The following is a 12,279-nucleotide window of genomic DNA, read 5'->3' as shown; positions in this document are numbered from 1 at the left end:
CTGGGGGCTCTTTGCCGGTAGCATTGTATTTCTCTGCCCCTGTGTCTAATGAATCTTACTTTTTTCTAAAGGAGAAGCCGTTGATTTCAGCTAGTACTTGGACAGCATGACACAAGCATGATGACAGCTAAAATGACACCATTTTAGAAATAAAGGCAATCGTAGAGACAATGTCCCGTGTCCTCCTTTGACAGAAAATTGAGTCTCAAAACGCCAACAGATTTGCCCAAGTTCATGTGTGAGAACAATAACTAGAACCCATACTAGCCCCAGTTTTCTCACGTCTAACTCGCCACACCAAAGTCTATCCTGGAAGGCTGCACCCTCCAAGCTTGGGAGTCTGAGCCAGTCGTCTTCCGTTCAGGGACGCTCACATCTTACCTAGATCCCAAGGTCTGCTCCCCACTGAGTCAACACTGACCCCGTGCCCCAAGCGAGATGCATTTAGAAAACATGATGGGCAAGATTTGGAGAATCTACGGTCCACGCGCCCGTTCCATACCATGAAGGCAGCTCTGAATGAGCCTCCAGGACAGCTGAAGTTTTCTGGGCACCTCCATGTTGGAAATTTCCGTGGAAGTTTGATGGTTCCACAGTCAGGAGTAGAACATTGAACTTCTCAGCCTTTTTGTAACTGTTCCGGGTGGAGGACAGCTGGGCCTTGACTTGACCAGAGGCAGAACGGTCTGGTGAGAGCGCACGCTCCTGGGAACGTGGACCGAGAGAGTGCAGAGGACCCGCGGGAGGGGGCTCAGGGACCTGGTGCGACCTAGAAGGGTTAGAAGAGTGACCCCGGCAGCTCTGCTGTGGCAGAATGTTGCCGTTAGAGTAGGAGAGAAGGGGGGGGGTCTCCGCGGTCGGTAGAGGAGCCGCAGTGAAATGACCATGAGACGGGGCGGGAGGGGCTTCTGCTGGCCGGAGTGCGGAGGCCGCAGAGCGTTCTCGCGCGCCGATAAGCTCCAGTGCGGGTGACGGAGCGGAGAGACGGTTCTCCGCGTCGTTGACCTGCAGGGAAGTGCATGTTGTGGCCTCAGCGAGCGGCCGCAGGCCCGGTGGCTGGAGGGAAACAGCCGGCGAAGAGGAGGAAGAGATTCGGGGTCCTCTCCCCAGCGGGGGGCGCGTGAGCAGTGCGGCCGCGTCGGACAGCAAGTCCCGAGCGCGGGTCCCCACCCCTGGCGCTGTCCTGGACGGCGCCCGAGGGAACTGGAAACGCGGCCCCAAGAAACTTGCCCACGACTGTTCCTCACGGCGTAACGGCCCCACGAGGTCCACCGACCGACGAACCCAGTGTGGGCGCTCGTCAGGGCGAGGTGTTTGGCGGCGGGAGGGAAGCAGCCCTGGGGGTCCGTGGCCGAGCTCCTCGAGCACAGGGCGCTCTGGGCAGGAGGCACAAGGCCGTGTGCTCAACGAGTCCCCGATGGGACCCGTCCCAGACGGGCAACTCCGCAGAGAGGGGAGTGGACCTGCGGCGGCGAGGGCAGGGGGTGGGCTGAGTGCGAGCTTTGTTGTGGGGGGGACCCGGCGTGCTGGAAGGAAGGACCGTGGGGACGTTCACGTGGCTCTGGACGTGCGGGAACCGCGAGCTGGGTGTTCGGGCTGTGCGACTCCCATCCGGAAAGCGGCAGCTTGAGCGCGGGGCGCCCGCGGACCAAGTGTGGTCTGTCGGTGCCGGGAAATCTGGGCGCCTGTGGGATTTGGCGGGCGCTGCGGTCCTTGAGCGCTGGGAGCCGGTGCTCTTCCGAGGGGCTGACGTGGACGCTCACCTGCTGTGTTTGCTCCCGGCCCCTGCAGGGTGAGGACCCCCGCGCCGACGGCGTGTTGACCTTCACTGCGCAGACGGCCGCTCTGACCTATGCTCCTGGGCCCTGGGCCGAGCACCCCGGGAGCCGCCCTTTGGGGACCCGCGGCCGGCTGCAGCCTGACGAGCTCAGCCCCAAGGTGGATGGCGGTGCTGAAAGGCAGAGCCCGGTCGCCGCGCTGGTCACTGCTGTGGCTCGGAAGCCCCCTGCACTCCACAGAGAGGACGACCCAGGGCCTCGACACCGGCTGCGCGGACCTTGGAAAACAGCGCGGGTCCTCTCGGCCCCAGCAGCCCTCCGGAAATGGTCTCTGCCTCCAGGAGACCCCGAGGACCCCCCAGCCTTGGGCGATGGTAAGTCAGCACCCCCGACAGTCCCCTGGGGTCTTGTTGCTTCTTTCTGGCTCCTGCCCAGGGCCAACCCCTTGTACTCTGCCCATCCTGAGTGATTGGTGGCCGGTAGCGCTGCCCCAGGTCAAGGCTGCACGGTGCGGCATGAGGAACGGCCTCCAACACCCTCCTGGCCCCCGCCGCTGTGGGAGAGAAGCAGGTCATCGTCCGGCCCCGCAGCAAAGGGCTCTTCTGGGGGTGGTGAGAGCTGAGGGTGTGTGGGCCCTGTCCACAGCGTCTGTCATGTTATGTCACTGATGAAGGTGCTGAACCAGGCTGGGGACGTTAGCAGATCTGGCCCCAAACCGTGCTGGCCACAGAACATTTGGAAAATGGAACATGAAGTCTTTTGCTTTCAGTGTATGTCACCCCTCAGCACTCCAAACCCGGGGCCACCTCGTGGAGTTACGGTGGTTGGCCTCTCCCCCAAATCCCAGTGACACTAACGTCACACAGTGCCGAGAGGTGCCTGTGTGCCTCAAAGTGACCGGCTCTCACACTGCTCCTCCGGGGTCTCCCGCGGGTCGCGGCCCTGCTGAGGCCACCCCAGGGAGACGGGGTACGGACGGCCCCTCCTCTGCTGGGTGCAGGGGGCTCTGGGGTGTCTGTCTTCTAAGACATCGAATATCAAGGGAGACTGATAAAATGTGACTTCTTCTTTGAAGATATACAAATAATAAAATTGAGCAGACAGCGGGTTTCTACAAAAACGGAGCAGGAATCACATTAACATCACCGTCTTTCTGTGAGTGACGCCTTAATTGGATTTGCTCTGACATTCTTCTTTCCCTGGTGCTGCTGCTTTTCAGCTAAGTAGGTCTCTGTTCTCCCTCTCTCGGCCCACGAAGCCATCACGGCTCCTTCTAAATGGAAGGAAGAGACGTCGTAATTAGCGGGAGGCCCGGTGCTTTCTTCTCCGTCCTGGCGCGGAGGCAGGGCTGGGAGAGAGCAGACTGTGTACGTGCCCACGGACTGTTTGCCTGTAAATACAGCATTGTGCGGCGGCCCTCCCCACGAGCGCTACCGTGGCAGCAGCGCCGCGCCCTCCTCTGGGGGCCGCCTCTCCCCCTTCGGACCGCGCGGCGCTCTCAGACCCTCTTGCTGGCCCGTAATTGCAGACTCCGTCGGAGGCCTTTGTCTGCTGCTGGCACTTTCCCATCGTCCTTCCGCTCCCCGTCTCCCGTGGCTCCGTGTCCCCCACACCTGGGCAGGAAACGCACCGCAGACGGCCGCGCCCGCCATCCAGCCCCGGGGCAGGGCCTCTGCTCGCTCCGCCGGCCCCTCTCCGTGGCCCTGAGCGCCCACAGCGTGTGCTCCGGTCACGCCGTGGCCGGTGTCCCCGCTCTGTAACACGGCTGCCCTGCCGCTGTTCTCATCTCCCCCAACTTCAAAAATCCCGCCGGTCAACATCTGTCAACGGCTTCTGCCCTAGTCACTGGTCATAGGAAGCCCGTACCGGAGGGCCTTGACAGCCATCCGAGAGCCAGCGTTGTTCGCAGAACCTGACGCACTCGGGGGTCCGTTCCCGCTCGGAAGGGCTTCCCGCCTCCCTCTCCCCGGGGACCAGCCCTTCGTCCCGACACCCCAAGGTGCAGATGCCCGGGAACGTCCTCTTGGAAGAAGCTCTTCCGTCCCCAACGACCCTTATCAGCCGTGCACTCTGTCTGGCGTTTTCTCCTGGGCTAACTGCCATGTCGGTGGTTCTCACACACGCAGGCTTCCCAGCTGCACGGAACGCTTAAAAAGAAGCCCGTGAGACGTCAGCCACACAACAGACCAAGTGCCGTAGGGGACCTTTGTGCGCTGCGTCACGGGCTTCGGCGGAAGGCGGCTCCGGGTCTCCCGCTGCTTCCTGCACCTGCTCCTCCCGTCCTCGGAGAGGGGGGCTCACCCGTGGGAGGATTAATGTGATGTCTCGATACGGCGGTCGGATCAGCGTGCACCTCTCCTAGTGGTCGCAGACTTTCCTTACGGTTGCTTTTCCTTTAAGCAGGATCAAAGAAGAGCCCTTAAAGGGGCGGCTCTGTGTAAACTCGCACAGCGCTTTCCCTTCTTCTTCCGTTTCTCAGAACATTTTAGAAAACGAATTCACTTGTCATGGTTTTTGCTGATTGTGTCCCGAAGATAACATGTAACTTGTTCCTTTGCTTCGTACTTTCTGTAAACCTGGAGCTATAGGACCTGGATTAAGACTGGACTGTGCGGCTCATGCTCAGAAAGGAGGGTTCCGTCACCGAGACAGTTGGGTCACCCCACAGTCAGGTCAGTGAGGACAGAGTCGGGTCACCCCACAGTCAGGTCAGCAAGACAGTCGGGTCACCCCACAGTCAGGTCAGTGAGGACAGAGTCGGGTCACCCCACAGTCAGGTCAGCGAGACAGAGTCAGGTCACCCCACAGGTCAGGTCACTGAGAACAGAGTCAGGTCACCCCACAGTCAGGTCAGTGAGGCAGAGTCGGGTCACCCCACAGTCAGGTCAGCGAGACAGAGTCAGGTCACCCCACAGGTCAGGTCACTGAGAACAGAGTCGGGTCACCCCACAGTCAGGTCAGTGAGGCAGAGTCGGGTCACCCCACAGTCAGGTCAGCGAGACAGAGTCAGGTCACCCCACAGGTCAGGTCACTGAGAACAGAGTCGGGTCACCCCACAGGTCAGTAAGACAAAGACTGGTCACCCCACAGTCAGGTCAGTGAGACAGAGTCGGGTCACCCCACAGTCAGGTCACCAAGGACAGAGTCCGGTCAGCCCCACAGTCGGGTCACTGAGACAGTTTTTGGGTCACCGTAGCGTCAGGGCTGAAGACAGAGTGGGGGCTCCTGGAGGCACATGTATGACGTGTAGATGGGAGGGAACTTACTTCGTTCCTCTGGTGGCTCCTGGACTCGGAAGACTTGACAGTCTCTCAGCTGCAAAGTGTCGCTTTCTCTCTTCATTGTGTGCAGAAGTGCGTGCCCAGTCTCAAGGGCACAGAGCAGCCAAGGTCACTGGGGGGCAGGGGTGTCAGGCAGAGTAGAACGGGTAAAGATTTCTCTTCTTACATTTTAATAAAAAAGAATGAGACGGACGCCTGGGTGGCTCAGTGGGTTAAGCCGCTGCCTTCCGCTCAGGTCATGATCTCAGGGTCCTGGGATTGAGTCCCGCATCGGGCTCTCTGCTCAGCGGGGAGCCTGCTTCCTCCTCTCTCTCTGCCTGCCTCTCTGCCTACTTGTGATCTCTCTCTGTCAAATAAATAAATAAAATCTTTAAAAAAAAAAAAAAAGAATGACAGAAGACCAACTTTCCTCTAAATTTGCAGGCCGGGGCTTCCTGAAAATAACTTTTAGACTCTGCACTCCTGGGGTTCAATTAGAGCTTGTTAACCGCCGACACCAGGTGGGCCATTTCCAGCCCTGCCGGAGAGCTGCCCGTGGCATTGGCCTCGCCCCGCCGTCCTGTGAGACAGGTGCAGCGCGCCGTGAGCACGGAGTCTCTGGGCCGTGGTCCGCATAAACCAGGCTCATCATGGAGGCCACAGGACCCAAGCCCAGGGGAGGTGCCCGAAGTTTTCAGGGTGGTGCAGCCTGGACCCCAGGGATCTCGTGGGCCCGGTGCGCTGCTGCCGGGAAGGGGGCCCTGGGGTCCTGCAGAGCACCCGGGCCTCCTGTGTGACTCAGCGCGGGAGCTGCCCTTGTGCAGCACGGGCAAGTGCGAAGTGGACGCCGTGTTCCGGTTTCACGCACAACTGAGACTTGTGAGGAAGTCGACCTAACAGGTCCGGCAGGCGTGCATTTGGCGAAAACTGGTCATCGCAAAGAGCCCTTCTTCCGTTCTCACTGATCGACAGCGACTCCCTGCAGCGCGCTCTGAGGCCGTGTGTGAGGGCGGCTCGCAGGGAGGCCTGTGCTCGGCAGCCCGTTGGCGGGAAGTTCAAGCGTTGCCGTCCAGCTCTCCGGCTCAGGGACCGTGGCTGCTGGCTGCCCACGCAGGACCTCCTCTGGCAGCGGTCGCTCTGTACTTTCTGGCTTGGTCTGTGTGCTGTGGGAATCGGTCCGTGGACGATTGCTTTTTATCAGTTATGGGAAAAGCAATGGTCACTGCAAAGCTCGAACGTTAGGTGCGGAGAAAGAAGACCTAAGTCAGGTCGGGCTTCCGTCCTGAGCGACGCACGTGCGCGCCCTCTCGGCCCTGGAGGCCTCGGCCCACCAGGCCTCTGACGCTGTAGCGCTGCTTGTCCTTCAGTGCACTCGCCAGGCCTCGTGCTTCCTCTCGCCGGAGACCCGACCGCGGGCAAGTCCTGGGAGCGCTGGCGTTCTGCGTAATAGAGTTCCAGGTCTGCTTTTTACATTTAAATTTTTAGAAGTTGTGGTAAGATACGCATGACCCAAAACTGACCACCTTCAGCACTTGAAGAGCATGGTTCAGCGGCTTTAATTGACATTGTTGTACACTGTCACCACCCTCTGACCCCAGGACGTTTTCCTCACCCCAGACTGCGACTCTGTCCCCATGACACACGAGTCCCTGTGTCCCTCCCCCGCCGCGGCCTGCAGCCTCTCTTTTCTGTTTCTGTGGGATGGACGGCTCCAGGGACCTCTCAGGAGTGGAACCACACAGCACGTGTTCTCTGTGACCACCGTTTCTCGCTCGGCGTCATGTCGCCAGGTTCCTCTGTGCTGTAGCGGGCGTGAGCCTTGCCTCTGTTTTCAGGGCTGAGTGAAACGCTTTCGCACAGATAACACCACAGTTTTTCCGTCTGAGGACAGACGTTTCAGCTAGTGTGGATGCTGCTGCTATGATATATTTAAAAGTCTAAGCTAACTTTTGCATTATCCAGCTATGAAATGCATGTTTCAGAAAGATCTGAATAGTCAGCGTGTGCCAAGGGAAAGGCCAGCACTACTCCATCGGTGACGGCTGCGCGTGTGGATGTGAGCGGCCTCGCGTCCGTGTGTCCTTCAGATCTCCCGGCCACAACCAGTGATCCACACACCCAGACATCCTGTTCTCACAGATGGACCCGGGGTGCAAAGATGCTGGCGCTTTCCCGTTGAGCTTCGGGGAGTCTGGGGGTCCCTCTGTGTCCGTGCCTCTGCACCTGCGTCCTTGCTGGAAGACCCAGTGTCCTTCTCGCCACTGCCCCATCGTCCAGTTAATGAGCCTGGAGCTTGTCTCGTGGCGCATGTTGTTAGCCCTTTGCCGCGTCATTCAATGCATTTCCGTTACATTTTTGTGGGGGCGTGATCGTCTGTATCTGTGCGGACCGTTACACACTCGAGTCAGTTCTCTGCCTGTGCAGTAGATCAGTGTGGACACTTGGGTGCCAGCCCTCCGAGGGGCTGAAAATCCTTACATAACTTTTGACTCCCCAAAGCTTCACTGCTGCTAAGAGCTTTCTGTCGCCCAGAAGCCTTACTGCCAGCATAAACAGCTCACGTACTCTGTATGTTCTGTGCATCACATACTTATCTTTACAATCAAGTTTTTCCATTTTGCAGCAGGATAAAGGAAATGTGCTTAAAGAACACCGTGAGAGAAGACATATGCACAGCACCTGTGCTAGAAACAGCCCGCGGGCGGCGGTCTGCCCTGTCCCCAGCTGTGCGGGTCGCGGGTCGTCCGCGCGCCGGTTCAGTCTCCACTGCTCGCTCAGTGTTGCTCTTCCCAGACGACCGTGACTGACATCCTCATGCATGAATCTTTCCAGACCGTAGAACCTTGACCGTAGTTTTCCCCAGGCTCAGTGGCCACAGAGCTTTAACCACACCTAAAGTCACTCTTTCTTCTTCTTTTTTTTTTTTTTTTTTAAATAAACCAACTTTTAGAATGGTTTTAAACTCATAGGAAAATTAAGATGTGTAGAGATTTCCCAGATACTTTCTGCCCTCACGCGTGCAATGCCTCCCCCGTAAACAGCATCCCCACCGACGTGTCACGCTCGTTCCGGCTGAAGAGCCGGCCTTGGCACATCATTATCACCACAATTCAGGGTTTAGTTGGGGTTCATTCTTGGTGTTTTACGTTCTGTGGGTTTACACAGACATACACGGACTGTGTGTCTATCATGATAGGATTGCACAAAATAACTTCACTGCTCTGAAAGTCCTTCATGCTCCCCCGTTCATCCCTACCCCCCGACCCTCCAACCACCGATCTCCATGGTTTTGCCTTTTCCAGAATGTCTTAGAGTTGGAATCGCACAGTGTGTATTTTCATACTGGTCTCTTTCACTTAGCCGTATGCATTTAAGGTGCTTCCATGTCTTTTCATGGCTTGACAGCTCATTTCTTTTTTGCACTGAATAATGTTCCACACCTGCATGTACAAGAGTTTAATCTATCCATTCACCTGCTGAAGGACATCTTGGTTGCCTCTGAGTTTTGGCAGTTATGAATTAAGCTGCTAGAATATAAACATCCACATTCAAGGGTTTGTGTGGACATATGTCTTCAGCTCCTTTGGGTAAATGCAGAAGAGTGTGGTTGCTGCAATTAGGAGTTTGATGTTTGTGTTATACAGTCAGGCTTGTGATACATTTTGAGTTAATTTTTGTGAAGCATGAAGGTCTGTGTCTAGATTTACTTTTTTGCATGTGGATGTCCTGTTGTTCCAACATTTGCTGAAAAGACTGTCTTTGCTCTGTTCTATTGCTTTTCCACCTTTGCAAAAGGTCAGTCGACTATTCTTATGGTGGGTCCAGATCTATATGTCTGTCCGTTTACCGGTACCATACTGTCTTGATTTCTGTAGCTTTATAGTAATTCTTGAAATTGAGTAATGTCTGTCCTCCAAACTTTCTCTTCTCCTTCAATACTGGGTTGGCTCTTCTGGGTCTTTTTCTTCTCCATATAAACTTTAGAATCAGCTTGTCAATATCCACAGAATAACTTGCTGGGATTTTGATTGGGATTGTGTTCAGTTATAGATCTCAAGTTGGGAAGGAGTGATGTCTTAACAATACTGAGTTTTCCTATCCATGAACATGGACTATCTTTCCATTTATTTAGTTCTTTGATTTCTATTGTTAGAGTTTTATACTTTTCTTCATATAGATATTGTAAATATTTTGGCTAAAGTCATTCTTTAAAATCAAGTCTCAGTGATGACAAGTAAATCATATGGAAGCACCTGAGAGGATGGTCCCTCATGCACAGTTTTCTAAACGGTTACCCAGAACTAATGGCAAATAACCTGCAGTGTGTCCACCGGTAGAAGCTTCCAGTCTAATTCTTACTCACTGATAACACTCAAGACCAAACCAGACAGGAAACAAAACCTCTAACCAGTGTATTGGAACTCCTTTTTTATCATTTTGATTTCATACCTTGTGGAGTCTGGACTAGGAAGTAGGAGAACTTAATTCATATTATTGCTCTGCTAACTTTTGGCCTAGATATTCCATATGCCAGCTTCCCCACCACAACTTGTTGTTTTTCCTATTCAGATATCTTGCTATTTTATAGGTTGAATGGCCGAGGTGATGAGTGTTCTCCACACACCCGTCCCCCCACCCTGTACGAAAATGGATTCTGTTGTACTGATACGGAATGTTTCCTGGGGTGGGAGTCTAGGCACTTTCTTTACTAGCTGAGCCATTTTCTGTGTGACTCTTAGCAAGTTTACTCATGAATTCACTCATTTATAGAACACCTGCTGAGCACCAGCTTGTCGAGAGCCTTTCTTACTCTCTTTCCTCAATCAAGATAAGAGTGTCGTGATAAGTGTGTTTGGGGCCTCTTCCTGTTTGAACTTCCCGTGATTATGAAGTCCTGCCTTTGCCAACTGTGTTGTTTACTTTCCTATTTATATTGTGGTGGGAGTCCCAGCCTGGAAATTCATATGGAGCCAAGAGTATACCCTGCAACCCCAATCTCAGGAGGGCACCAAACCAGGACTTTTCATTGTCACAGTGGTAGATTTTAATATTGAAAAACCAGATTCAGATGCTTCTGTCATCCTGGAGAATATATGCCCACATTTGGGGGTCATATTCACTTGAAAGGAAGCACTTACTGCTTTTTTTGTTTTTGAAAATAATCCATTCACATTTGAGTGAAGGCCAGTGTTGCTCTAAACCCTTCGGTTAAACAAACAAACAGGACCAAATCGACCACGTAGTCACTGGAGTAAAGAGGCTCCCTCTCAGAGCTGGCCCCATGAGGAGCTGTCGATAAATTCTTCATCCTGACTTTATGCCCTTCCCTGGGTTTTATGAGCACCTTCTAGAACACAAGGAAGAAGGCAGCCATGTTATCAAAGTACCTCTTCTTTCAGTGAAATTTAGTCTCACATTTGATGTAAAATGCCTAAAACCTTTTATTGTAGCTCATCACATACTGTGGGGTCAGCAAGTAGTCTACTCTTTCCCAAGGTAGAGGAGAGGCAGGAGCCGGACACGGGAATCTCTGGGTATCAGTCTGTGACTTCACACAGCAGGAAGATGGCTCCTCTTGTCTTGCCTTCTGATCTTACCCCACCTGTCCAGCATCCTTGAAGTGGACACACCTGAGTGGGTTGCTCAGCTGTGCGGAGAGAGCAGCTATATGTGACCAGGATCCTGACTCTGCATTGCCCCAGTCCCATGCCTTCCTCCTTGCCTTAGAGATGGCTGTCCTTGGCTTCTGCACCAGCAAAAAGTCACTGATCAGATTTCAAAGGAACCTGCAGAGTCTTCCACTCTGCCCCCACATGACAAGTATGTTAATCGGCATCTTGGGCAGATGAACTTTCAGCCTTCCCTTAAGTACCTGTGACCTCATTGCTTCCCTGGGAAGTCCATTCCACAAGAAGCTTCATGTGTTTTCTAGAAAGTTCTTTATATATAGAGTAGTAATGAGTTGAAATCTGTCTCTTTTAGATGGATGGGTGGGTAGGGCACCTAAAGATAACTTACTGCGACCATCATTCCTGTCACTTTCCACCAGGAAGGTCTCCTGGAAGAACACAGAACAAGTGCACTCTCTTTGCCGCCTGCCACCCTCACATACAATGTCATCTTCCTGCCTGCCACGTTTCCAACCCCAAAACTCTGGGTTAATGGAGACCACTGAATCTGGTAATTTGTGTCTTCCAAAGGCATAGAGTGGGGTCTTGGGAAAGAGCTGAAGGGTCAGAGGCTCCTTTCCCTGTGAGATGTGAGGATGTCGGTGGCCCCCACACCATGGAGCTGGGATCTTGAGTCCCCAGGGCTCTGTGGGCAGTGATTGGTTTGCACGTGAGCTCTTAGCTGCAGCTAAGTATTAACCATGCACACCTGGTCCTCCACCAGATAGAACTTGGCTGCTAAGAGGGAGTTCAAAAGCTCTTGCCATTCAGAGAGGATTTCTATGACTGGGATCCAAATGCTCCACTGGTTTAGCCTATTTGGCTGATGTAGAAAAAAATTCAGTTAATACTCTTGGCCATTCCTGGAAAGTTTTATGTTCTAGGCTGGTATTTGCCCTCAAGCACATGCCCAGGCCACCTCCCCTTGCCACAAGTTGGTCAGTTAACATTATGAGTGTGAGGATTCATATTAATGGGAATTTCAATGAAACATCCTTTAGAAAGCAGTTTGTCAACCCTGCCACCAACTGAAGTGACAGAATTAATGCCAAACCTAACTTGACTTTTTTGTTGTTGTTCTTTGTCTCAGTGTTACATGTACTAGAGAGACTGGGTGAAGATGATGTGATGACAATGATGATGGTGATTGTGATGATAGTGGTGGTGGTGATGATGATGATGATGGTGGTGGTGGTGATGGTGATTGTGACAATGGTGATGGTAATGCTGGTGATGGTGATGATGGTGATTGTGATGATGGTGATGGTGATGGTGATGTGATGTGTGATGGTAATGATGGTGATGGTGATGATGGTTGTGGTCATGATGATGGTGTTGAGGTGATGATGGTGATGATATGTATTTCGACATGACTAAATTGTGTACTTTCATACACTCATGGTGATAAAGACATTTAAGAACAAGAGCTGTTACACGTGAACCACATCTTCCTTGTTAAAGCAGTTTCATAGTGAGGTTATCTGTACAACACTGCTTGTCCTCTAAAGCTTAGAACGTTTTGTCTGGGGGACCCTAGTAAGACATATAATTTTGGTCGGTCATTTGCAGCAG

The 12,279-nt window shown here is 53.4% G+C and overlaps 1 protein-coding gene across 3 annotated transcripts in view; it reads left to right on the top strand.

The window, feature by feature from the left end:
• Positions 1 to 12,279, top strand: part of PTPRN2 (protein tyrosine phosphatase receptor type N2) — a 688,130-nt gene that overhangs the window by 267,563 nt on the left and 408,288 nt on the right. For all 3 annotated transcript variants that reach the window (XM_059172404.1, XM_059172405.1, XM_059172403.1), the window contains exon 6: positions 1,792 to 2,152. In XM_059172404.1, coding sequence (XP_059028387.1) covers positions 1,792 to 2,152 — 361 coding nt within the window. The remainder of the gene's footprint in view (positions 1 to 1,791; positions 2,153 to 12,279) is intronic.

The sequence above is a fragment of the Mustela lutreola genome, chromosome 4 (assembly GCF_030435805.1).
Source record: "Mustela lutreola isolate mMusLut2 chromosome 4, mMusLut2.pri, whole genome shotgun sequence".
In the NCBI taxonomy this organism is placed as follows: domain Eukaryota; kingdom Metazoa; phylum Chordata; class Mammalia; order Carnivora; family Mustelidae; genus Mustela; species Mustela lutreola.
Note: the sequence above shows the minus strand (reverse complement) of the source record. Positions and strands in the feature narration are given on the sequence as shown.